Consider the following 26,029-nt stretch of genomic DNA (forward strand, 5'->3'; position numbering starts at 1 on the left):
AAAAAAATATTTTCGTTTCATTAACGATATCTGCCACCCGTGGAAGAACGTCATGCCGTGGCATGACGTCATCCGTGGCCGTGCCGTATGTCAGCGGAAGAACGAAGTATCCCGTCGATCGAACTTGGTCAAATTTTTCATGATTGTCACCAAATTTGTTGTGGTATTTATTTAACTCATCCGAGGCAATACGACAATCGAAATCCGATTTGAAATCGGAGCAAAATTGACGCCGCAAGATCTGCCTGCACGCATGGATATTTTACCTGAGGAAGAATTCACTTTGGAAATGCGATCCATTTAAAATGTTAGATTTTGAATAACTTCGTCATTTTAAATCGGATTTCCACCAAATAAAGGTCACCATTGCTTGCAGATACTCTCTTTCTCCTTAAAATTGAAGACAGGATGAACTTCAGAGCGAGAAATAAGCCGAGGCGGCGGAGAGTTTTACAATGTTATTTTCCAATGTAAATGACAATATCGTGTAGTTTTACGAAAATTCATCACAATTTGCCCAGATTTGTTGCATTCGAATGTTAACACCCTCTAGCGACTGCCAAATCCGAAGACAATTTAATTTCGAGCTACCCTTAACTCGTGAGGTGGTTATGTCACATGGCCTGGTCAAAAAAAAGTGTTGCGGTTCTTCTTCTTCAGGCAATAACAACTTCTAGTTTCCAGACCGTACATCCAATCATCTTGAAATTTTGCACACTTGTTACTCTTCATGACTTCTACTAGAGTATGAAGTTTCACGTCGATCAATAAAGCGATTCAAGAGATATCCTTTAAAAATATATATCTATTTTCGTTTAATTAACGATATCTGCCAAACCACGTGACCTATCGCAAATTCTAAAATGACATTTTAGTAGACTGACATGCTGAACAGATCTGTGAAGTTTCTCCTCGATTGGATCAAAAATGAGGGAGGAGCTAGGTTTTAAAGGTTCATGCTTAAAAACGTCATAACTCTGAAACCATGTGACGCATGACGTCATGCTCACTGACTTTTTTGTTTGTCATGGGTATGCGATTCTGCTTGCAAAGTTTGGCCTCGATCTGTTCAGCCGTTGCAGAGAAAAGGTGGTTTTCGTGTTTTCACGAAAAACAATATGGCGGCCGAACCACGTGACCTGCGACGTCATAATTACCATTAAAATATTCTACAGACCGATTCCCTCCTATGGTGAAAATTTGATCTCAATCGGCCCTATTATTGCAGAGAAAATGTTTTTTAAAGGAAATTAAAACTTAAAATGGCAATAGCACTGGGAGACATGGCCTGGAAGGACAAAATGGTGCGTTTCTTCTTCTTTCAACAATAAAGACTTATAGCTTCGAGACCGTACATCCAATCATCTTGAAATTTTGCACCCCTGTTCCACTCGATGAGAGCTACATTGCATTAAAAATTCAAGTCGATCCATGCAGTGGTTCAAGAGTTACAAGCTTTTTAAAATTTAATTTCCATTATTTATTGCGGCCAAACCATGTAATTTATCAAAACGTCTAAAGTAACGTTGAAACATACCCCCATGAGGAACATTTGTGTAAAGTTTCCACTCGATATCTCCACAAATTATGGAGGGGATACCATTTCTAGTTTGAGCTTTAAAACGTCATAACTCTGAAACCATGTGTCGGATGACGTCGTGCTCGCTGACTTTTTTGTTCGCCATGGGTATGCGAATATGCATGCCAAGTTTGGGCTCGATCCGTTCAGCCGTTGCGGAGAAAAAGGGTTTTTTGTGTTTTTTCACGAAAAAGAAGATGGCGGCCGAACCATGTGACGTAAGACTTCGAAAATTTTTGCATTCTGAGTTTTTTTTTAACTAAACATCTGGGGAAAAAATCCCATTTTCGGGGGAGAAAATTTTTTGTTTGACGAATTCTAACCTCTTAACGTTAGCATTTTTAATATACTCGATACACATGTCTTTTGTTCCCATTGAAGAGTTCTTTAAAATGAGCCATTCCTCAAATTTTTCCATTGAGCCCTTTCGGAGATACAGAGGGGAAAAGTTGAATTTGTTTTACAAGATGGCGCCCACACCACGTGACCTATGACGTCCTAATTAGCATTAAAAAATTATAGGAGCCGAGACGATCATTTAATGAAAATTTCCTGTCAATCCGACCAGCAGTTGCTGAGAACATTAATTATGAAGTTTTCAGAGGTGCAAAATAGGTCGGAAGAATAATAATAAGAAAAACTCTAGCAGTAATAATAGGTTACTCTCCATTTCATGGAGAGTAAACCTAATTAATAATAATAATAATATAATATACCAGCAGAAGTACCCGGCGTTGCCGGGCGGGGGTGGAGGGGAAGGGAGGGGAGGGGGAAGGGGAGGGGACGAGGAGAGGAGGGGAGGGGGGAGGGAGGGAGAAGAGGGAGGGGAGATGAGGGAGGGGGAGGTAGGGGGGATGAGGGAGGGGAATGGGGGTCGAGGGGGGGGGGAGATGGTGTGTGCAATTTTTTTGCCTAAAACACTCCCAGGCACTAACTGATGAACCTCTGAAAGTTTGACGAAGATCCGTTCAGCCATCTCTGAGAAAAATGGTGACACAGACAGACAGACATCTCTCATACATAGTAGATGTGCCATGTGGCAAACAAAAGAAAAGGACCCTATATATGGTGTGTGCCATGTAACAAACTATCGAAAAAGCCCCTTCATATGGTGTGTGTCATGTAACAACTATCAAAAAGGCTCCTTTATATGGTATGTGCCATGTGGCAAACTATAGAAAAGGCCCCTTTATATGGTGTGTACCATGTGACAAACTAAAGAAAAGGCCCCTTTATATGGTATGTGCCATGTGGCAAACTATAGAAAAGGCCCCTATATATGGTGTGTGCCATGTGGCAAGCTATCGAAAAGGCTCCTTTATATGGTACTAGCAGAAGTACCCGGCATTGCCGGGCGGGGGAGGGGAAGGGGAAGGGGAACGGTGGGGGGAGGGGAGGAGAGGAGGGGGAGGGGAGAAGAGGGGGGGGAGGGGAGAAGAGGGGAGGGGAGGGTGAGGGGGGGGGAGGGGCAGGGGGAGGAATGGGAGGGGGAGGGGGGTGGGAGGGCGGGGGGGGGGGATCTTCGCAACAGCACGAAGCGGATTTTGGAGACTCACCGATCCTGTGACGCCCTCCAGTACCGGCGTTGCCGGGCGGGGGAAGGGAGACCCGTACATTACACACATTACAACATTACACACACACAAACTGTGTTTTATGTTCAATGGTCTGGCGGCGGGGATGGAACATCACGTGATCGCTCTGAGCGAATCAGCACGCTGCTCTGCCACCGCTCAGATTCCATGTATAATATTCCTCACTGAAATGCGCTGAGGTAAATATGAATAAAAAATATGGATCACGTCAAATATTTTTAGGTCGGCCATGTCCTTCCCAGGCTCAATGGCCATGTCTGTGCCAAATATCAAGTACGTGAGCCTCTCCGTTTAGGAGTCTATCGGTAACATCACACACACACAAACTGTGTTTTATCTATCTATAATTCCATTAATCTCTGTGTGTATGTGTGTGTGTATGTATGCGACAACGATTTCTCGACAACTACCGGTCCGATATACTTGAAACTTGCCAGGTATATTGCTGGGGACCCGAGGATGTGCCTTTTCAAGGTTTGAAATTAATCGGACAAGTACTTACCGAGCTATGGCGATTTAGCCGTTCGCCGTTCGCTTTGGCGTTGCGAATGGACCAAACCATTGCATGTAAATAGAGGGGGGGGTTCTGTGGTCGTTGCGAATGGACCAAACCATTCATGTAAATAGAGGGGGGGGGGGTTCTGTGGTCGTTACTGCCACGTGGTTTCAAAGTTTTTTTTTGTTGTTGTTTGCACGCATGTTTTTTTGCACCCACGTACGGGCACGCCCTAGGATGTTTACACACACACACCCCTACACAAATTTTTTTTTTTTTTTTTTTTTGGCAAGGAACGGGCACCCACGTACGGGCACGTCCTAGCTTATATATAGTACGGGCATGCCCTAGTATATATAGATGTGCCATGTGGCAAACTACAGAAAAGGCCCCTATATATGGTGTGTGTCATGTAACAAACTATTGAAAAGGCTCCTTTATATCGTATGTGCCATGTGACAAACTAAAGAAAAGATAGGAGGGGTGAGGGGGGGGATAGGGAGGGCAGGGGGAATGGGGGGGGAGGGGAGGGGGAATGGGGGAGGGAGGAATGGGGGGGAGGAATGGGGGATGGGGGAGAAGAGGGAAGGGGAAGAATGGGGGAGGAAGGGGGAGGGGAAGAAGGGGGAGGGGGGCAGGGGAGGAGGGGAGGAAGGGGCAGGGGGGAGAGGGCAGGGGGAGAGGGAGGGGGGAAGGCAGGAGAGGAAGGGGAGGAAGGGGGTTCATCACCTTTTCATTGAATATATGCTGGTGAATGTGGCGTTCATACCGTTTCTGCGATAAGTGTGATGCGGAACAGGAAGAAGAAGAAGCCAGACTACCAACTTTGTATACTTCCGGAATTGTTTGATTTATTTGTGTTCAAAAAATGTCTGGTGATTGTTTTGTATTTATTTATGTGAATGTGTACTTGTATATAACTGTCATTAATTTTAAAAGGCTTAGGCACTATTGAGCGATTTATTTTTTTTGAACTCCAAAAAAACGATTTTTTTTTTCTATTTTTTTTCCCCCCGGCCTAAAACACTCCCAGGCACGCACTGATTCCCAAACACCCCCAGGCACGAACCTCTGAAAGTTTCACGAAGATCTGTTCAGCCATCTCTGAGAAAAATGGCGACACACAGACAGACATCTCTCTTATATAGTAGATTAAATACAGAAATATCTAATTACCTTCGCAAAAGCGGAAGGTTATGTTTTGATCGCTGTGTATTTATTTGTATGTCTGTGTGTGTGTGTGTATGTTATTCGCATAACTCAAAAAGTATTCAACCGAATTGCATGAAATTTGGTGGGATGATTGGTTATTATACGGGACACATTTGATTAGATTTTGGGAGCAATCGGGTCAAAGGTCAAGGTCACGAAAAGGTCAAAATCGTATTTTTGTTGTTCTGTTCCCTACACTCCCATGCCAAGTACAGAACAGTAGCTGCGGCGAAGGTATGCGCTCTACCGAGTGCCCGTTCTAGTTTACATAAGTATTCAGCCCATTGTTGAGTAAATACTTCGTAAAAGTGCCTTGGCAGCGACTACAGCTTTATGTATTCTTGGGTATGTCTAGCAGGTTCACACGTCTGGATTTTGGAGAGTTTCTCCCATTATTACCTTCGCAAAAGCGGAAGGTTATGTTTTGATCGCTGTGTATTTATTTGTATGTCTGTGTGTGTGTGTGTGTGTATGTTATTCGCATAACTCAAAAAGTATTCAACCGAATTGCATGAAATTTGGTGGGATGATTGGTTATTATACGGGACACATTTGATTAGATTTTGGGAGCAATCGGGTCAAAGGTCAAGGTCAAGGTCACGAAAAGGTCAAAATCGTATTTTTACCATAGCGCGGTCAATTTTTATCCAATTGGCATGCAACTAATGCCAAAATGTTCAGAATTCAATGCCCGATCTTGTTTGTCATAACTCGGTCAATTCTTATCCGATTTGCATGAAATCAGCACCAAACTGTTCACTGTTCTGTTCCCTACACTCCCATGCCAAGTACAGAACAGTAGCTGCGGCGAAGGTATGCGCTCTACCGAGTGCCCGTTCTAGTTCCTTGCAGATTTGCTCAGGCTCTATCAAATTGGATTGGGGGGGGGGGGGGAGGGGGTGAACAACAATCTTCAAGTCTTTCCACAGATTCTCAATGGGTTTCAAGTCTGGGCGTTGGCTAGGCCACTCAAGGACTTTCACATTCTTGTTCTGAAGCCATTCCAGTGTTGCTTTGGCTGTATGATTGGGGTCATTGTCCCGTTGGAACATAAATCTTTGCCACAGTCTAAGGTCTTTTTGCACTCTGAAGCAGGTTCTCCTCATGGATTCGCATGTATTTGGCTCCAATCCTTGTTCCCACCAATCATTGCAATTCTCCAGGTCCCTGCCACTGACAATCATCCCCATAGCATGATTCTGCCAACACCATGATTCACAGTAGGAATTTTGTTCTATTGGTGGTGAGCTGTGCTCAGGTTCCACCAAACATAGCGCTTTGCATTCAGGCCATATAGTTTGTTCAATTCTCCATTTTTGTCTCATTAGACCACTGAATCTTTTTCCTCAAACTCTCAGACTTTCCCGTGCCTTTTTGCAAACCCCAGGTTTATTGTCATGTGGCATTCTCTCAGGAGTGGCTTCCGTCCTATAAATACTAGATTTGTGAAATGCTGCAGACACTTGTTCTTCCAGGAAGTTCTCCTATCTCAGCCAAGGAACTCCTGTTGTTCTGAGTGGTCATCGAGTTCGTGGTTTTCATTTTCAGCCTTTCATTTTTAATTACTTTGTAAAAGTTTCCAAATAATAATTCCACTTTGACATTATGGGGTTTCATGTGTAGATAGGTGACAAAAAAAAAACTCAATTTTACCCATTGTAATTTCAGGCTGCTACAAAACAAAATGTGAAAAAGGTCAAGGGGTGTCAATACTTTCTGAAGGCACTGTATATAATTCCAAACGTTCCATAATCGAATTACAAATAAATGGGTGTCAATCATTGCACTAAGCAGACAATACACTGCCTGAATGAAAATGAATGATCGTTTTAAGGCCATTTTCCCCGCTAGAGCGGGGGTTAGCCTTTCGGGCCCCATGACATTCATGGTTCCCTGTTTGAGGCAATGTTTTATTGGCCGGATGCCCTTCCTGACGCCAACCCTTAGTCGCCTCTTACGATGCGCAGGGATACGGTGTACCTATTCTAAACCGGGGTACACACCGGGACCCTTGGTACCGGGACCGGGGTACACACTTGGTAATAAAACCCTTGGCACGAGGCCCCCACCAGAGACGCGTGAGGAGGTACAAGAGTCGGTAAGAGGCAGATGAGTGAGGGAGCACGACCCAAGAAGTTGAGAGAGGATCGACCAGTCATTTTCTTGGCGCGAACATCCTGCGGCGAGTGAGAGTCGGCACGCTCGTGGGCGATACCAACTAGCACTGACGACCGGGATTTCGCCACTGAACCAGAGCACGGACCGCTCAAGTGGGACCTCGACGTCGTGCCGCGATCCCCGGACCTCCCTGACACCCGTTCCGTGGACCGTCTGCCTTTCTCATCCCTCCAGCCATTCCTGCCTGCAATTCCCTATTCGTGTGAGTCTGTCTGTATTGTCCTGTGGGTTTAAGTAAGACTGTCTAAGGCCAGAGTTCATCAGGTTTAAGGTCAGGTTTAAGTTAAGGTTTAAGGTTAAGGTTTGCATCAGGTTTAAGTTCATCGTGTCACTGCCTGCCTGAGTCACTTTTTAAAAATTTGTGACAATCATCACGATATCACTTCCCCTCATTTGCAGTATGGTTGGGATCAGTCTTGCTGGAAGAGGAATTCCCACCTCACGAGTTGTGTTCACAAAGGTATAGAATGAGAGATCAAAAGCTCCCTCTAACAGCCAGCAGTTAAAGTTCCATCAGCTTTGTATAGATGACCAACACCAGCAAACGAAAGTATCAGCGAACGTGTACTTCACCTCCACCATGCTTCCATGGAGATTTTGCTGAATGATTATGATGCAGTTCTTTCCACCAAGCTGTTGTTGATTGTCCATCAACTTGAACTCGAATCAATTCAAAAAGGGCACAAAAATCTCCAGCCTTGTAAATCCCTTTGTGGTTCAATGACCCCTTTTGCTTTGATTACCACTTTGAAGCCGATAGTTTTCAGGCAGCCACTTGTTCATCGTGCCATTTTCATGCATATTTATATTTGAATTCACCAGGTCATTGGCAAATGTCAAGATATGCATTTGACAGCCAAACAAATAATAAAATAATGAAAACAATGAAATAGATAAATAGGTAAACTAGAACAGCACTCCATAGAGAGAATACCTCCACCATGCTGAACAGTTTACGTTTTGTATCCTATCGATATGGATATCCCACCGATAGTGTCCAACCGATTGGCGTGTTTTTGTCACTTATTCAACTCATCCAAGTTTTGCCACAATCTGTCCAACAACTTTTTGAAATACACTACTCACAATAAGTTAGGGATATTGGCAGGTTCTTCGGTGTGGTTGATTTTGTGTATTAATTATGTTGAAAAAAGTTGTTGGTCCTAATTCTATGGTTATTAATGAGTGTGGAAAAAACACAGCATTCTTGATTTCAATACCCTAACCCTAACCCCTATAAAAAAATTAACTCACTCCCACAATATCCCCAACTTATTGTGAGTAGTGTACCATGCTATATATAATGCATCGTTTTTGGCCCCATCTCTCAATGGTGAAGAATCACTAAGAAAAAAGAAAAAATATATCCTATCCTGATCTTCACCAAAATCAAATTAAGTCGTCCCATCACACACCCAAACAGGCCACTAAATTTTGGCCGAATCCGCCCAAATCTTTGAGATATCGTATATCGTTTTTGGCCATATCTCTCAATGGTGAAGAATCACTTTAAAAATTGTAGTATTTGTATCTACATCTTCACCAAAATGTAATCATTTTATCCTTGGCACAAACCCGTCCTGTTCACCAAATTTTGTCCAAATCCATCCATAACTTTTGAGATATCCTGCACACAGACAGACAGGCAAACAGACAGGGGTGAAAGCATAACCTCCATCCACCTGTGGTGGCGAAGGTGGCAGAAGTAATAAAACAAGACACAAATATGCGCTCTTAACTAATCCTTCAGAACTAACAGGCAAGCATTTTCTCATTGATAATTTTTCAATCATGGTGACTTGTTTTTTTTTTTTATCCAATCCTCGTGAACTCTGCCATCGTTTCATTAATCTGGGAAGAATCCTGTGCACACGCATCACATATCCACAGTGAACACATGAATGAGCAACGAGCATTAAGTGCTGTGACTATTATGAATAGGCCATTTATATGCCAATGATGGGTCAAATTAAACTGACGAGATATCTACAATTATATGGAATGAAAGGGTCAGTATGGAGCTGTGAAAGTAGCCACAGGGGAGACCGTTGTATAAAAAAATTGTGGGGTCCACATTAAAGTTTGCATCTCATGCACATTGGCCATCAATCAAGCCAAATAGCTCTTCATATACTGTCTGCAGTTTGTGTGTTGGAGTCACATTATGCACCCTCTGGAAGCCATGCTTTTTTGGTCCATGGTGAAATCAATCTTTCCAAATTGATGATCATTCAATTTTTTACAACTCAAAATCCAAGTGTAATACCTTTGCCAATCTTTTTGGCTCAAATTTCACTCAATGATTCTACGGAAATTCCCCTTGCAACCATTGAGTAACATGCTGCCCCTTGTGTATTTAATGAGGACATTCAGACAAACCCTGCTTCCAGATACCAACAAAGCAAACGGTCTTGAAGGCATCCGTGCTATAATCTTGAAACATCCACAGCCCTAAGCTAGTGACTGTCCACTACAGTGTATCCTCCTCTTCAGGAATCTCACATTAGCCTTGGAAACATGTACACATTTTTCCTGTGCAAAAATAAAGGTGTTCAATCCAACCCATCGAACGACAGCCAGAATACCTTATCTTTAATTATTTAAAGGTTAATGACAATGTGACTTTTAATATACAGGAAAAAAACACGACATAATGACAATAACACCAAAGCTTTTCGTCCTGCACTCTTCAAGGCGATTCACAGCAAAGAGACCAGCTGATAACTGATCTTTGATAACTAGTGCATTTATAAGCATGTCTAAGTAACCACGACACCGATTGGTTCTTCAGTCATGATGTCATTAGCGCTCTAAACGCCCATTGTTTGACTCAGTCACCATTGTCCATGGCTCCGATTGGCTGGAGCGGAGTTGTTAGCGATGATGCAGCATTTGCATCATGACCTTGGACAGCTGTAAGGGAAACACATTTAATCTTTCCGCATTGGAAGAGAATAAGAGAATGCACAAACTCATTGGGAGCGAGGACTCAACCGGCCGAGCATGCAAGAACGTTCAAGGACCGTCGACCATTTCTTCTTCTTCTTCTTCTGCCATTACACGGCACTTGGCTGCTAACCCCGATTGTGCAGACCAGTACAATGCAGATATGTTCAAGATATTGAGCCGAGGTCGCAGTACGTTACATCTACGGATGTTAGAAGCAACCATCATCCATTACACAGACCCTACAGTGTGTCTAAAAAGGAATTTGTAAATTCTCTCATTCTTTCAACATGGAAAGATTAAAGTCGTTTCCCCGACCACTGTCATCGCTGACACCACCACTCCAGCCAATCGGAACCAGGGACAGTGGTGACTGAGTCAACCAATGGGCATTCAGAACACCAATGACGTCAAGACTGAAGAACCAATCGGTGTCTCGGTTACTTAAGACATGCTTATGAATGCACTAGTTCTCATCTCTTCTGGTCTCTTTGCTGTGAATCGCCTTGAAGAGTACAGAACGAAAAGCTTTGGTGTTATTGTCATTATGTCGTGTTTGTTTTCCTGTAAAATGAAGTTCTGTAGTGACAATGTGATCATAAAACAGCTCCTGTCCTTCATCAAAAGGTCTGCTCCACTTAGCGTACACCACCATCGATTCAGTCAAGTCCGATCGGTTCAAGTGATCCGGTCTCTTATGTCACCAACGGATGATTTTGTGCTCGGGTAATTTCAGAAGAGTCAAATTGGGCATCTCAAAGACTTTCAATAAAGTCTGACAACAGTTTTCTTGCTAAACTGGTCATAGACATGGAAAACTATCTTACAGAGAACTATATTTCTAACTATTTGGGTGGCACTCCTTTTCCACCAAGAGGTTCCCCATCAATTCTGAAGCCCCCAAAGGCTCTAATTTCATCCCTCCTGTCTTTCTTTTCATCAACAAGTTGACCTTCTTTGTACAATCAAAACCCCATCTCCTTCATAGCTGACAACTCCACTCTCTGCTATAAACTACTAATCCCAGTGGTCTACCTCATGGTCACTTACTGCAAACCATATTTCAACTGCCAACTCCCTTCTCTCAATCTCGACTCTTGTGCAAGGGGATTCAAAGCTTAACTCATTTAATGTAACCACACCAAGACCCAATCCCTTCTCATCTCAAATAAAGACAACATTAATGGTTTCCTCTCTTTATATGTCTCACTTATCTCTTACAGACTTGTTCGATCAGCATTTTGGGAGTTTAAATACAAGATCTTTCTTGGAAGATAAATATTGAAAAGACAGCCACAAAGGCATCCCAGAAAACACGACTTGTTCTTTACCTCGTTTCAGGTCCCGACTCTCTATAAACTCTGACCATGCTCAGCGTTCTCAGGTGCAGACTAAGCCTTGTAGGTGACAACTCGCTTAGTGACAGCATTCAGTCCATGGATTATACAGTGGAGTTGTTCGTTTTCTCTCTCTGGCTCATTCTCTCTCATGGCTGTTGCTCAACAGAGCGAAAGACCGCAAACCCCGCATCCCCCACCCGCGAGGCATCCTCGCTCCACTGACTCGGCTTCAGCTAGCCACCCTTGCCATGTGATCCTTCACACACGTAGAACCAATAAATGTGCGTTTTCTTTTTCTATCACCTCACCATGAAATACAGAATCAATAACCATGTAGTCATTAAACTCTTTCTGTCCTAGCCCTCTTTTCTCTCGCCCTTCCTTCCTTCCTTTGTTGCAGGTCATTATCATGCTGATGGATCTCACCCGACTCAAGAAATCTGTCCAATTTAAAATTCATTTTGGAATAAATAAATAAATAAAACAGACCCATTGGTCATTGCCTGGCTGTACACCATAACTGATAATCTTTCCTCTGGAAAGACAGATGGCCCTGAAAGGGTTAAAATCAACGGAGACATATATATATATATATATATATATATATATATATATATATATATATATATATATATATATATATATATATATATATATATATATATATATATATATATATATATATATATATATATTGTAAGTCCATCCGATCATAAAAAGAAGGTACCATGCAAGATAGCAAAGTAAGCAAGCTTTGGTATTTCAACATCCTACCTCAAGTGTTCCCTCTACATCACAATCATTTTTGCTGACAAGCAAATCTTTCAATTATTTTGCTATGTGCCACATTTCATTAAGGCCTGACAGTGCACAGTGGTCCTTCAAAAGCATGTGCCAGGTTGCTAAACCATGCAGTACCAGTATGTTGAGAACTAGATTTTTAACAGTTCTAACTCAGGAAAGCTTTTTGAAATATGGATAGTTACAAGTTCGGCATTCTTTACAAATGAGAAAAGTTCAAACAATACTTATATTCTCAGACTCGCAGTTAAAAAAAATGCTCTGTTATTTTAACAGCGGCAACAGAGATGTAGTGCAGATAACCAGCTTTCACCTCGACAATGTGTTCCTAGTTTGGGTGACATAGCTGAAATTCCGGTCCCGGCAAAGTAAATTTGAAACCATTTTGTACCAAACACCCAGACCTAAGTGGTAACATGTGACCATCCACACCGAGCCACAATTCACAGCAATGTTGTCAGGCATGCCAACGTAAGTCCGCATGCAAAGCTTTTCAAACAAAGTGAAACAGATGCGACACCGAGTTCTAAATCATTGCCATCTTTACCACAACCATTCCTGCACAAAACAAAAACGCCTTATCCTTCTGGCATTATCATATGAATGGAAAATCCTTTAACGATCATTCTTTGCACAAATACCACGCCGTGGCTTCAACAGGAAGGGAATGACACCACAGCTGGCATCGTGTGGACTGGCTTCTGGCCAGCATCTGTCACAAACAAAAAGGGGTTTTTAGGCATCATAGTCAGCCATATCTATGAATAAGATTTATTAAATGACTCCACTGTTTGTTCTCAAAAAGTAAGGAAATCACTTTCTCTGTAGAATCCAAATCCTGACAATGACTCTTTTTGTACAATACGAGTAGGGGCCCCACAAAAAATGGCGATACGAGATCACAACACAAGTGCAGATTACACTGTAATGTCTCCAGTATGGACAGCAATGCGGCCTCTGAGCTCTGCACTGAGATTTTGGATGATTGAGGGTTTGTGTTTTTTGTATGCAGAGTCCAGGCTCGTGGAAGAGCTAGAACAGTGAATGGACCAGGAAGGGTTTCCATTAATGGCTTGTTTGACAACTTTACAGATCAACATGTCATTTATATTTTGTAGAACAAATTAAATTCTCTAGCAGGTACTGCAGCAAGGCAAAATATTTACAAGGAACAGTGAACTAGACATCATAACCAAAAATAATTATAAAAAAAAAAACATTATAGTCCATAAAAAAATATTGGTGTGTCAAAAACGCTTAAGCAGTTGGAGGTGTTTGAAGTACCGAAGCCTTTATTATGCAGGCGTGTCACAAGAATGCGACAATCCTTTGATCGATCGATCCACAATGGTTGGCGGTTGGTTTGGATTTTGGTTTTGGTTTCAATCCACAATGGCTGTGGAATAAACATTCAGCAAATCAAACGCGACAGTTATGTTGCGTCTCACGTATTCGTCTGTATGGCCAGGTGTGTGAGATGTGTGTGTGGCAGCATCGCCGCTACGAGCCTTAGATCCTATAAAAAATACATTTTCTTTAAAGCCATAAATTGCTTGATGATGTAAAATGAGGCCAGTTCCAAAAGCAGCTAGATTTTCCCCGAATGCTCGTGATCTTTTCCACCGATTCAAATGCTACCAAAAAAAAAAATGCTTCATCACTTTTTATACTCAACTCAACTTTTACATTCAACATCTCACCTCAACAAACATTAGAATCAGGTATAATGAACAATTAGTGTTATTTATCGAATCACAAGTAGGCAAGAGTTAACCATGCACCTCCTGTCAGTCATTCAAAGAATTTGTAATACAAGGCCAAGACAAAATGCAGTCAAACTGCAGACTTGAGGGAGGGGGGGAATGATGATGGATGATGGATGATGATGGTGGATGATGATGGTGGATGATGATGGTAGATGATGATGGTGGATGATGATGGTGGATGATGATGGTGGATGATGATGGTGGGTGATGATGGTGGGTGATGATGGTGGGTGATGATGGTGGGTGATGATGGTAGATGATGATGGTGGATGATGATGGTAGATGATGATGGTGGATGATGATGGTGGATGATGATGGTGGATGATGATGGTGGGTGATGATGGTGGGTGATGATGGTGGGTGATGATGGTGGGTGATGATGGTGGGTGATGATGGTGGGTGATGATGGTGGGTGATGATGGTGGATGATGATGGTGGATGATGATGGTGGATGATGATGGTGGGTGATGATGGTGGATGATGATGGTGGGTGATGATGGTGGGTGATGATGGTGGGTGATGATGGTGGATGATGATGGTGGATGATGGTGGATGATGATGGTGGATGATGATGGTGGATGATGTTGGTGGATGATGATGGTGGATGATGATGGTGGATGATGATGGTGGATGATGATGGTGGATGATGATGACGGATGATGATGGTGGATGATGATGGTGGATGATGATGGTGGATGATGATGGTGGATGATGATGGTGGATGATGGATAGTGATGATGGATGGTGATGATGGATGGTGATGATGATGATGTTGATGATGGTGATGATGATGGTGATGATGGTGATGGTGATGATGGTGATGGTGATGATGGTGATGGTGATGATGATGATAGTTAATCGCAGACTAATTAGTGGAAATCAAAGTCTGAGAGTTATCACCATTGTCAGTGATCTACTTTTGCTCAACCAAGGACTTATTTTCTCATAGCTTCATGCAAGGAAAAAGCAAACAAGCCTGCTGCGAACCCACAGTCATTTATCGGCTCAATCTGCACGAAAAGGCCCATTAACAACCACCTTTCAAGCAGAAAGGAATTTAAACTAAATTTCCCCAAATAAGTCGATGGCAATAATATTTCTGGAATGACAATTATTTAAAATGTCGATAGATTTTAAAAAGCCTTAAAATTGTAGATGGAATATGGAATGCTAATGGGTAAATTAACACTTACAAGTTAGTATTTTGTGGTAAATAATGTGGTAAAAATAGCGGTGAATAAAAATGTAATCAGTCGCAGTGGCATCACGTTTCGTGTCTGCTCCATGTCTGATAGGTTGCCGGATCGCGGAGTCTAAAGACGTTAAAAATTATACGTGCTCCTTCCTTACTCGACAGCATTTGGCGGATGGAATACAGACCAACGCCATGAGTTGGCATCCCATGGGGAGTGGGAAATGTCCATTTTATTGCCCTGCTGACAATGAGGTATGTGTGCGTTTGTGTGATTATTGCACTATAATATGCGAGTGGGGTAGGAGAGGGAGAGGTGGGGGGACTGCTTTAGCCTGTGCTAAATTTTGTTTTTCATGCACCATTCAAGTAATGTTTTTTTTTATCTCAACTTTCATCCCTCTCCCCACTTTATTATATACAAAACTAGAACAGCACTCAGTAGAGTGTATACCTCTGGCCGCCTGAACAGTTAACGTTTTGTATACCACTGGTAGACCAGATCTGGATTCGGACATGAACCAAAACCTAATTGGCTTGTTCTCGTTACCAAACCAACTCATCCATCAAGTTTTGTTATAATCCGTCCACAATTTCTTGAAATATCGTGCTATATATCGTTTTTGGCTAAAGTCTCTCGATGGCGAAGAATCACTTAGAAAAATTAATAACTTCTCAAATCCAGAACATCACCAAAATCGAATAACTTCACCCTTGTCCCACCCCCAACATGTCCACAAAGATTCATCCAAATCCGTACATTACTTTTTGAGACATCTTGCTCACAAACAGACAGACCAACAGACAGGGATGAAAACATAACCTCTGTCCAACGTCGAACCATGGTCCCAAAATAATGAGATAGACAACAATTCAAGTTCTAAAATGCTCATATTGAAAGGTTGAGTACAAGCAATGCAAAACAATGATAGACATCTAAATAAATAAATTAATAAATAATAAAATTATATTAATATCACACAAAAAAGACAGCGCTGCGTACAAAGCAATTAAGCCAGAATGAGTAGATATTTCATTTGATGCACCGTACGCTTCATAGAGCGTTGGTGCTGTTGAAGCAGTTTCTTGGCAAAGGTTATACTGGGTTGTTTGCCCTTGCCTTCCCAACATTGTATCCCCGTGCCTTTTAAATGCCGAGCTTTAAGCAAGGAAGCAGCACGTACCATTTTTAGCCTTTGGTATGACAGCCAGGGTATGAACCACTGACCACCCAGACTCAGCCGATGTTCTAACCGCTATGTCACCGAGTCTGGTTAAGTAGGATATACGATGTATCACCGAGGTGCTTAGGTAAGCAATTTTCAAAACAAACCAACGATAAACCACCTAAAAACAGCAAATAGTTTCAACCGATGCAGTTTAGTCTGAATAGCGCGGCCAAAAATAAAAATAAAAATTTGCACAAGGCTGATCAGAGGACAATGAATGTTTTATCCTCTTTCAACGTGAATCATAAAGACAATAAGCACAGGCCACCTCTTTCTAAGGGAACCTGAACAAAGCCTTTACACAAAATGTTGCATCCCTTATGCCACATTTTCACCGAAGCAATGTTTGTTTGACTTCAGCATTCAGCAGCAGCGGACGGCATTGTGCCAAAGTGGGCAAAACTGTTTACCCAAAAGCCTTGCTACCAAGAGATTGCAAAGGAGTGCATGATGAAGCCAGCCAAGGATTGTGAATGTGGGCAAGTTGCAGTCCATGTAATACAGGCAGCACAAAGCTAAAAAACACAAAAGATGTCTGGGCATTCCTCCAGACCACCCTACCTCCCCTCCCCCATCCCTAACCAAAAAAAAAGAAATTCCAGGAAACATTCAACATCCTGTTGCACATCATCAAGAGCTCAGTGCCATGATCCGACAACATCCTCCTGACAATACTTTCACACAGCCACCCCAGACCCAAAATTACAAATGGGAATTCTCCACCGACTGGAAACCAGCTAAAAAGACATAATGGCAAATTGCTTTTATAAGTTAAAGTGTTTTCATAAGGGAAGGGCTGGCAGGATGGCATAGAGGTATGTACACTCGGCTCTGAGCTGTCTAGCATGGGCTTGAATCTCGGTCCAGCGATAAACTGTCATCCTGGAGCTTTGCATCTTTATCAATGTGTGTGCCGATGGAGGTTAAACTGGGCCTCGTGTCTGCTGGCATTAGTTGTTGATGGACGTGAAAGGTCCAACGATGTCCTTCACAAAAAGTAAGCGAGCTATCGCGAGCACAGTGGCCAAATTCCTACCCTGACTACCACTGGTAAATCAATGGCAAACCAACCAATTTATTCCTTGAAATGAGACTGCTTTGGCAGCACCATATCTGCCTTCAGGTGGAGTATCAGAGTTAAAGAGAGAACGCTTCATCCAAGGCAGAATTGGACAGCATCAAGACAAAAAGCCGATTGAAATACAATGGGCAATCCAAATACAGCCCGTGCTGCCATCCAATCAACGATCACTGCCCTTTGCTTCAAAGCACAAAACAATACTGGTGCAGTAGGGGATCATTAGCAGCAGAATTAAGTAGACAAGCAATAGCAAATACATTGTTCATACACAAGGACTGTAACCATGCTCAAAGTGAACTTTCAGCCCTTCGTGTTCTGCACAGGAAACAGAGGATGCCAGCAATGTGAGAGGGAAGATGGAATGGGATTGCCGACAATATTTACACAAGTTTAAAAAGGCACATTCGCAGATGCATTAGTTAAGAAAACAAATTTTAAATGGGACAATAAATCAAGAAAACAGGACAAAATGTGCTACTGCTGTCGCTTGGCAAATTACAAATGATAACGTACAAATGCGTGGAAACCACGGCTCCATTTTCAGAAATACCATTCTGCTTTTTCTCTTACCTTGCAGCATGCTGCGGTAGGCTGTGTCTGTTATTGCATAGATGTGTGGCGGCTTCTCGTGCCTCTTTTTGCCTCTGTACATATCAATGATGGGCTCAGTGTAGATTGGAAGATTCTTGTATGGGTTTACAACCACACAAAACAAGCCAGAATAGGTCTGAAAAAGAAACGTCAAGGAAAAAGCCATTTTGTACATTTGCTTGCAAAGTTAGGCATCAACAGCAAGGCTGGCATTGATATGACCATGACCATTGACCACTGATGCAATTTAGGACAATCCTAAAGCTCATTATAAACCTCACAAAATGACACCACATCTGAAAGCAAGGGAAAGAAGGTTCTGAAGATTGTTCTGCAATATTAAGAGGCAATTTATGCACCAAGACCAAGGCCTGTAATCTCAAAATGGAGCACTACAACAAGCACAACTAAAACTAGAGAGTTCATGGAACACATAGCACCTCACAGTCTTGAGAAAAATGACAAGGGAAGGGTCTTGTCACCCCTTGCTTTGCGTTTGAGCACAATATATAATTATATCCATCCGGCTATGATTTTGTTTGAATCTCGATAGTAATCCCCAATGCTGAGAGTGCAAGCGACAAATTGTATTGGTCAAGATGATGTAAAATTGCGTAATATATTGTCCAAGTACTGCTAACCAGATGGATTTTGAAAGTGCCAAAAAGGAGATTTGGTAATTCAATTGAAACAGAATACAGTCACGGTTTTAAAGGATGTAGAAAAAAAACTTTTTTTTTCGGAATATTACCGCTGTTGATATCGCGTCCTTTGCACACCTTAATAAACAAGTTAAATTAGTTTATTCGTGCCTGTTTGTGTTCTTTATGACGTCCTGAAAAACTAAGTTTGGAATTATTTTCAATTATTTGTGATTGCCAGACAGACAAATAGACGAAAGCAATTGCTTTACCATGCTTTGCACATGTACGCTCTGGTTGAGACATGGCACAATTTTGCCAATTCGAGAATCAAAGTACTGCTAAACTGCAGGTTTATGGGAGTACAAACAAGACGATTCGTGTTCGACAATTTTAAAAATATGAAATACCATCTGCCATTTAAAAGAATTTAAGTAGTTCCTCAATCATTGACCGAGAGACACAAACAAAGTGAAAGACCGACAGACACACAGAGTGAAAGATTAACAGACACAGACAGAATGAAAATCTGACAGACAAAAAGACAGAATGAAAGACTGACAGACACACGGACAGAGTGAAAGATGAACAGACACACAGACAGAGTGAAAGATTAACAGAGACACAGACAGAGTGAAAGATTAACAGACACAGACAGAGTGAAAGATTAACAGACACAGAGTGAAAGACCCAACTGCTTTCCACTGCTTTGCGTGACATGCGTGGGGTAACAATTACATAAAACAGTGGTTAAATATAATAAATAAAACTCCAAATAACAAATCTGGCCTCAATAACAAACCAAACAGCTTGAGCTGCGATTTTGAGCTCAAATCCACAATAAACACCATTCTAAAAACTTCAAAAGATCAAAATTGGATATAAAAGCAAATATACATTTTAATTGGTGAACAAGAAAAACAAGACAAGCATCCAACTCATTGCCAGTAAATGAAATGCAAGAGGTTGGAACAGGAGCAATAATTAAGGAAACAAAACAAATGCTTTGCATAGACAGCAACAGGCACTCACATAAATGAGGCCAGAGTAGTAGCGGTCCTTCAGATTGTGGAGGACAGATGCTTCATTCAGGCAAGTCAGTTCGGCCATGTCCTCAGCTTTAGTGAACCTTGGAGGATTCATACGCTGTATGTCATCCTTGTTGACCACAGCTCGCTTCCCATTCTCTGTCAATTCCACCACTACGTCCTCGTCACGCTCCTCCACAACACTCGCCACCTCAAAGCCATGCCGCTCTGAAGGCACCCACACAAGTTTCTTGGCTGTCCAATCAGCCTGTTGGTCAAAAAGTGGTGGAAGAACAAAGACCCAAATGCCATGAAGTACAATCTCAATATAGATTCAACTTTTAAATAACCCCCACCTTCACAAAAAAAACACTTGCAAAGGTTACTAAATATGCATTTCCGAAACCATATTGGGGTTACATGAATACTGTATAACTGCAAAATGATCAAATGCAATTAGATTGTCACCTTTCATTACACCATAGTTATTATGCACATGAATACACTGTTCTGAACATTTTGGGGAGAAAGGAGTGGGACCCAAGTTGTTCATTTGTTAAGCTAAAGCTAAACAGCTAAAAAGTGCAAAATTCTTGCAAAAGCAAAAACATAAACAGTCAAAAATCTTCAAGGTTTGTACAGATTGTTCTGAACTAGGAAATGTAAAAGGTCAGTATAAAACTGGATGAAGACTACAACAGCACTCGGTAGAGCGCCTACCTCAGCCAGGCTGAACAGTTTATGTTTTGTATCCCACTTGCGTTGGGTATGCGGGTGTCTTCTGATACCTCAGAGAAATGGATGCCCCTGCCTTGCATAACTCCAGGTCACCTGTGGGCAAGGTGTAGTACCTGTCAGCATCCCTTACCAGGGTAATGGTCCGCAGCCATGCGGTTTAAATGGCAGATGGCTCTGCACATTTGGTGGATGAGAGTCCACAGTCGACTCCAACAGCACGGGCGGAAAAGGGCAAACTCCCCAACGGCCAGCAGAGAGACGGAGAGGAGTGGCAACCCCCCCATGTAAAGTTTTGACTTTTTCAACATACAGCTATTTGATCTTCATTTCAACAATATTGATAGATAAAGGTGATATAATATAACAAATATCATGAAACATTTACATTTTGTAGTCCATTGTATAATTTAAATAAACATAAATGCAAATTTCGCATGTGGAAAAAGTAAGTACACCCCTACATTTATCACTACTTCAAATACCTAAAATTTGAATCAGGTGCACCAGCTCAGGTGCAAATGATTAGAACATCGTTAGAGAGGATCTTGGAGGAACCTGTCTTATTTAAACCTCAGACATTTCATTTGGTATGCTCTTTGTTGTTGAAGTGTGCGGCATCACCATGCCTAGATCAAAAGAGCTCTCTGAGGCCTTCAGAAAGAAGGTTATAGATGCCTACGAGTCTGGGAAGGGATTTAAAAAGATCTCCAAACAATTTGAAATCAATCATTCGACTGTCCGGAAGATCATCTACAAGTGGAGAAGATTCCAAACAACTGCCAACTTGTTCAAGCCAGACCGCCCCAGCAAGTTCAGCCCGAGAGCAGACCGCAAGATGCTGAAAGATGTCTCTAAGAACCCCAGAATGTCATCACGGGACCTACAGGTAGCTCTTGCCACTGTTGATGTCAAAGTGCACGAGTCTACCATTAGAAAGAGGCTGCACAAATTTGATCTACATGGGAGGTGTGCCAGGAGGTAACCTTTGCTGTCCAGAAAGAACATCAGGGCAAGACTAAAGTTTGCCAATGAACACCGAGGCAAAGACCAGCACTTCTGGAACAATGTGCTCTGGACAGATGAGTCAAAGGTAGAGCTATTTGGCCACAGTACCAGAAGACATGTTTGGCGAAATCCAAAGACAGCATTTGACCACAAGAATCTGATACCAACTGTGAAGCATGGTGGTGGAAATATTATGATTTGGGGCAGCTTTGCTGCATCAGGGCCTGGGCAGCTCACCATCATAGAATCCACTATGAATTCTTCCTCGTACCAGAGGGTGCTTGAGGATAATGTGAGGCCATCTGTCGGAAAGTTGAAGCTCAACCAAAGGTGGGCCTTGCAACATGACAATGACCCTAAACATACTAGTAAACCCACCAAGGAATGGCTGAAAAGAAAGAAATGGAGGGTTCTGGAATGGCCAAGTCAAAGCCCGGATCTAAATCCCATCGAGATGTTGTGGGGGGATTTGAAACTAGCTGTGCGTGCAAGAAACCCCTCAAACATTGCACAGCTGAAAGAATTCTGCATGGAGGAGTGGGAAAAAATTTCTCCCAGTCGATGTCAGAGACTGGTAGACAGTTATAAGAAACGCCTACTTGAGGTTGTTTCTGCCAAAGGGGGCAATACCACCTATTGGAGCCAAGGGTGTACTTACTTTTTCCACATGCGAAATTTGCATTTATGTTCATTTAAATCATGCAATGGACTACAAAATGTAAATGTTTCATGATATTTGCTATATTATATCACCTTTATCTATCAATATTGTTTAAATGAAGATCAAATGGCTGTATGTTTAAATATGTTGAAAAAGGAAAAAAAAACTTTACATGGGGTGTACTTACTTTTTCACGTGACTGTATGCTATATATCGGTTTTGGCCCTATCACTCAATGGTGAAGAATAAGTTAGGAATAATTTTAATTTCGCATTTGGATCCGTATTTGGATGTCCACCAAAGTCTAATCATTTCGTCCTTGTCACATACCCAACCACCACTACACCAAATTTGGTCTGAATCCATCCACAACTTTTGGGAGATATCCAGTTCACAAACAAACAAACAATAAAACAGTCAGGCGGCAGCCTGATAGGTATGATGAAAATCGAGAGAACCTTGACCTTGACCTTTCACCTAAAAAGTCAAAAACCTCGACAGCCTCACTTTTGTCCTTCATAATCCTCTGGGAAAATTTGACGAAGACAGCTGAAAGCGTTCTGTGAGTCTGAGTCCGAGTTATCACACTCACAGACAAAAACAAACGAGACAGACTGACCATAGCAAAGACAGGGGTGAAAACATAACCTCCATCCACCTTACGTGGTGGAGGTAATTATTGATAATAAATAATGTTTGAAAATGTATACAGGTATTTAGACCGTGTCAAAACAGCAAAAGTTAATAAAATAGGTTTATCCAGTTTTGCATTATTTTTTTATTTTATCATGCATCAAGGAAAGCAACAAAATAAAATCCAGAAAGGTCAGCTACTCAAAAAAAAATACCTTATGGGGTGGGTGCGCCCCCACTTAACACCTCACCTGAATGCTGTGGAATCCAAAATACTCAACATCATTGGCATGTCCCAAAAAGAGGAAGCAGCACAGGACCTGCTGCCCTCTCATCAAAGGCAGGTTTGGTGGCCTTCTATTTTGGTCTTGCCCTCTCATCCTTCCGTCCCTCCATGCCATATGTGTTCCTACAGCATCCCCCTTGTGAAACTCACAAATCCAGGGTTGCTGCTTACTTCCACTTCTTTGTTCCCCTCTTCTCCCACTAATGGACCCTCCATCCTCAGTCTGTTCAACCTCATGCTTCCCTCCAGGGTTTCAATTTCGCAGTAAACGTGGGAGTTCTTGTATGCAAATGATCTGGTGTTGATTGCAGAAAGTATGGATGGACTGAAGGAGAAGATGAACAAGTGGAAGGAATGTATGGAGACAAAAGGTCTGAAGGTGAATATCGGAAAAACGAAGGTGATGGCAAGTGGTAAAGCATGTGGTGAGGTGGAAATAACTGGGAAGTGGCCATGTGCTGTGTGCAGGAAGGGTGTCGGAGTGAATTCCATTCAATGTACAATGTGCGCTGAGTGGGTTCATCAAAAATGTAGTGGTTTGAGAGGGTCATTAACCAGTGTGGCAGCTCCATTCAAGTGTAAGGTGTGCACAGAGGGAGCTGCAGATGGAGGAAATGTTGAGTTGGATCTTGGAGATGGCGTGAAGCTGGAAGGTGTGAAAACATTTTGCTGCCTCGGAGACATGCTGAATGGAGAAGGTGGATCAGACTCGGCAACGGTTGCTCGAGTGAGATGTGCATGGAAGAAGTTTCGGGAACTGAGTGGCGTGCTGACGAGGAGGGGAGTGTCGTTGAAGCTGAAGGGAAAGGTGTATGCTGCATGTGTGAGAAGTGTTATGATTTATGAGTGAGACATGGGTAATGAACATGGAGCAGCAACGAAGGCTGGAAAGGGTGGAAATGCGAATGATTCGGTGGATGTGTGGAGTATCGTTGAGAGAGAGGAAGACAAATGATGAATTGTGAAAGATGATGGGAATAGAGCCTGTGATTGATGCTGTGAAGAGGAACAGGTTGAGATGGTTTGGTTGTGTGTTGAGGAAGTATGAAAGTGACTGGTTGAGAAGAGTGATGGAAATGAATGTAGAAGGAAGTAGAGGACGGGGAAGACCGAGAAAGACTTGGCTAAAGATGGTCGAAGAAGAAATGCGGGCAAGGGGGTTAACAAGGGGAGATGCAGAAAATAGGGCAAAATGGAGAACATTGTCATGGGGACCGCAAGGCTAACCCCCGCTCTTGCAGGGAAAATGGCCTTAAAATGCATGTTGTTGTTGTTGTTGTTGTAGTAAACCAACAACACCAGTTCATTCTCCATCCCTACCAGTGATCTTTTCTCGCCCTTAGCTTTCCCTCATTAAACCCATTTACTTGCACGTAGTTTCTTCCTTCATCCTCCCAGTAGTTAAACGCCTTGCATATATGTGGTCCCAATGTCAGTGCATTGCATGTCCTCTAACCAAGAAGCCCTCACACCATTAACCTGCATTTTAAATAGAAAAAAAAGTCCATACAACATCAGTGAAATTTATTTTACAATGATCACTGAATATATAATACCTTAACGCAGTGACATCCAAATGTTGTAGTTGAAGAAAGTTGAAGAAAAGGAATGCAAATCCTGGTTCTCTTTACCACATGCTTTCAGTTATGTAGTTATTCACAAACAAAGAAGCAAAGAAAAAAAAAATCGCTACTACTCCTTTTTGGCATTTTACCAGCCAGAGCACTTTCTGCTTGTCGAAAATTAATAAATAAATTGCGGTAATTGTGGAAGCATGAAAAAAGCATATATATATAAATAAACGATAGAAAATTAAGAGGATGTTTGCATTAATAAGACAAGCGTTACGCCTAGGTCCCCCGTGGGGGAAGTGATGTGAGTTGACAAAGTGGAACACGCAGAAAACATGCTATGATATGATATTTCGCTCACAAGGGTCAGACATACATGGAGGCGGCCATCTTGGATTTTGACGTGGCGACCCAATTTTCAATAGCGTTCTTCCTTATGCCTAGATACACCCACACACCAGAAGGTACTTCGCTTATTTTTCAAGATATTTTGCTCACAAGGTTCAGACATATATATGGTGGCGGCCGTCCTGGATTTTGACGTGGCGACCCACTTTACAATAGCGGTCTTCCTTATGCCGAGATACACCCACACACCAAATTAGAAGTTGGTACTTCGCTTATCTTTCAAGATATTCTTCTCACAAGATTCAGACATACATGGCGGTGGCCATCTTGGATTTTGACGTGGCGACCCAATTTTAAACAGCGTTCTTCTGTGTGCCTAGATACACCCACACACCAGATTAGAAGTTGGTACTTCGCTTATTTTTCAAGATATTTCGCTCACAAGGTTCAGACATATATATGGTGGCGGCCATCTTGGATTTTGACGTGGCGACCCAATTTTCAATAGCGTTCTTCCTTATGGCGAGATACACCCACACACCAAATTAGAAGTTGGTACTTCGCTTATTTTTCAAGATATTCATCTCACAAGGTTCAGACATACATGGCGGCGGCCATCTTGGATTTTGACGTGGCGATTCAATTTTCAATAGCGTTCTTCCCTATGCCTAGATACACCCACACACCAGATTAGAAGTTGGTACTTCGCTTATTTTTCAAGATATGCAGGTTACAAGGTTCAGACATACATGGCATCAGACATACATGGCGGCGGCCATCTTGGATTTTGACGTGGCGACCCAATTTTCAACAGCGTTCTTCCCTATGCCTAGATACACCCACACACCAAATTAGAAGTTGGTACTTCGCTTATTTTTCAAGATATTCATCTCACAAGGTTCAGACATACATCGCGGCGGCCATCTTGGATTTTGAAGTGGCGACCCAATTTTCAATAGCGTTCTTTCTTATGGCGAGATACACCAACACACCAAATTAGAAGTTGGTACTTCGCTTATTTTTCAAGATATTCATCTCAAGGTTCAGACATACATCGTGGCGGCCATCTTGGATTTTGACGTGCAGACCCAATAGATACACCCACACACCAG

At 42.2% G+C, this 26,029-nt stretch overlaps 1 protein-coding gene across 8 annotated transcripts in view; it reads right to left on the minus strand.

The window, feature by feature from the left end:
- Nucleotides 1-26,029, minus strand: part of LOC137423339 (uncharacterized) — a 250,533-nt gene that overhangs the window by 187,614 nt on the left and 36,890 nt on the right. For all 8 annotated transcript variants that reach the window (XM_068110373.2, XM_068110371.2, XM_068110370.2 and 5 more), the window contains exons 3-4: nt 19,680-19,943; nt 17,986-18,142 (exon numbers count right to left, since the gene is read on the minus strand). In XM_068110373.2, coding sequence (XP_067966474.2) covers nt 17,986-18,142; nt 19,680-19,943 — 421 coding nt within the window. The remainder of the gene's footprint in view (nt 1-17,985; nt 18,143-19,679; nt 19,944-26,029) is intronic.

Source organism: Myxine glutinosa, chromosome 3, assembly GCF_964187855.1.
Source record: "Myxine glutinosa chromosome 3, kmMyxGlut1.1, whole genome shotgun sequence".
NCBI classification, from domain to species: Eukaryota; Metazoa; Chordata; class Myxini; order Myxiniformes; family Myxinidae; genus Myxine; species Myxine glutinosa.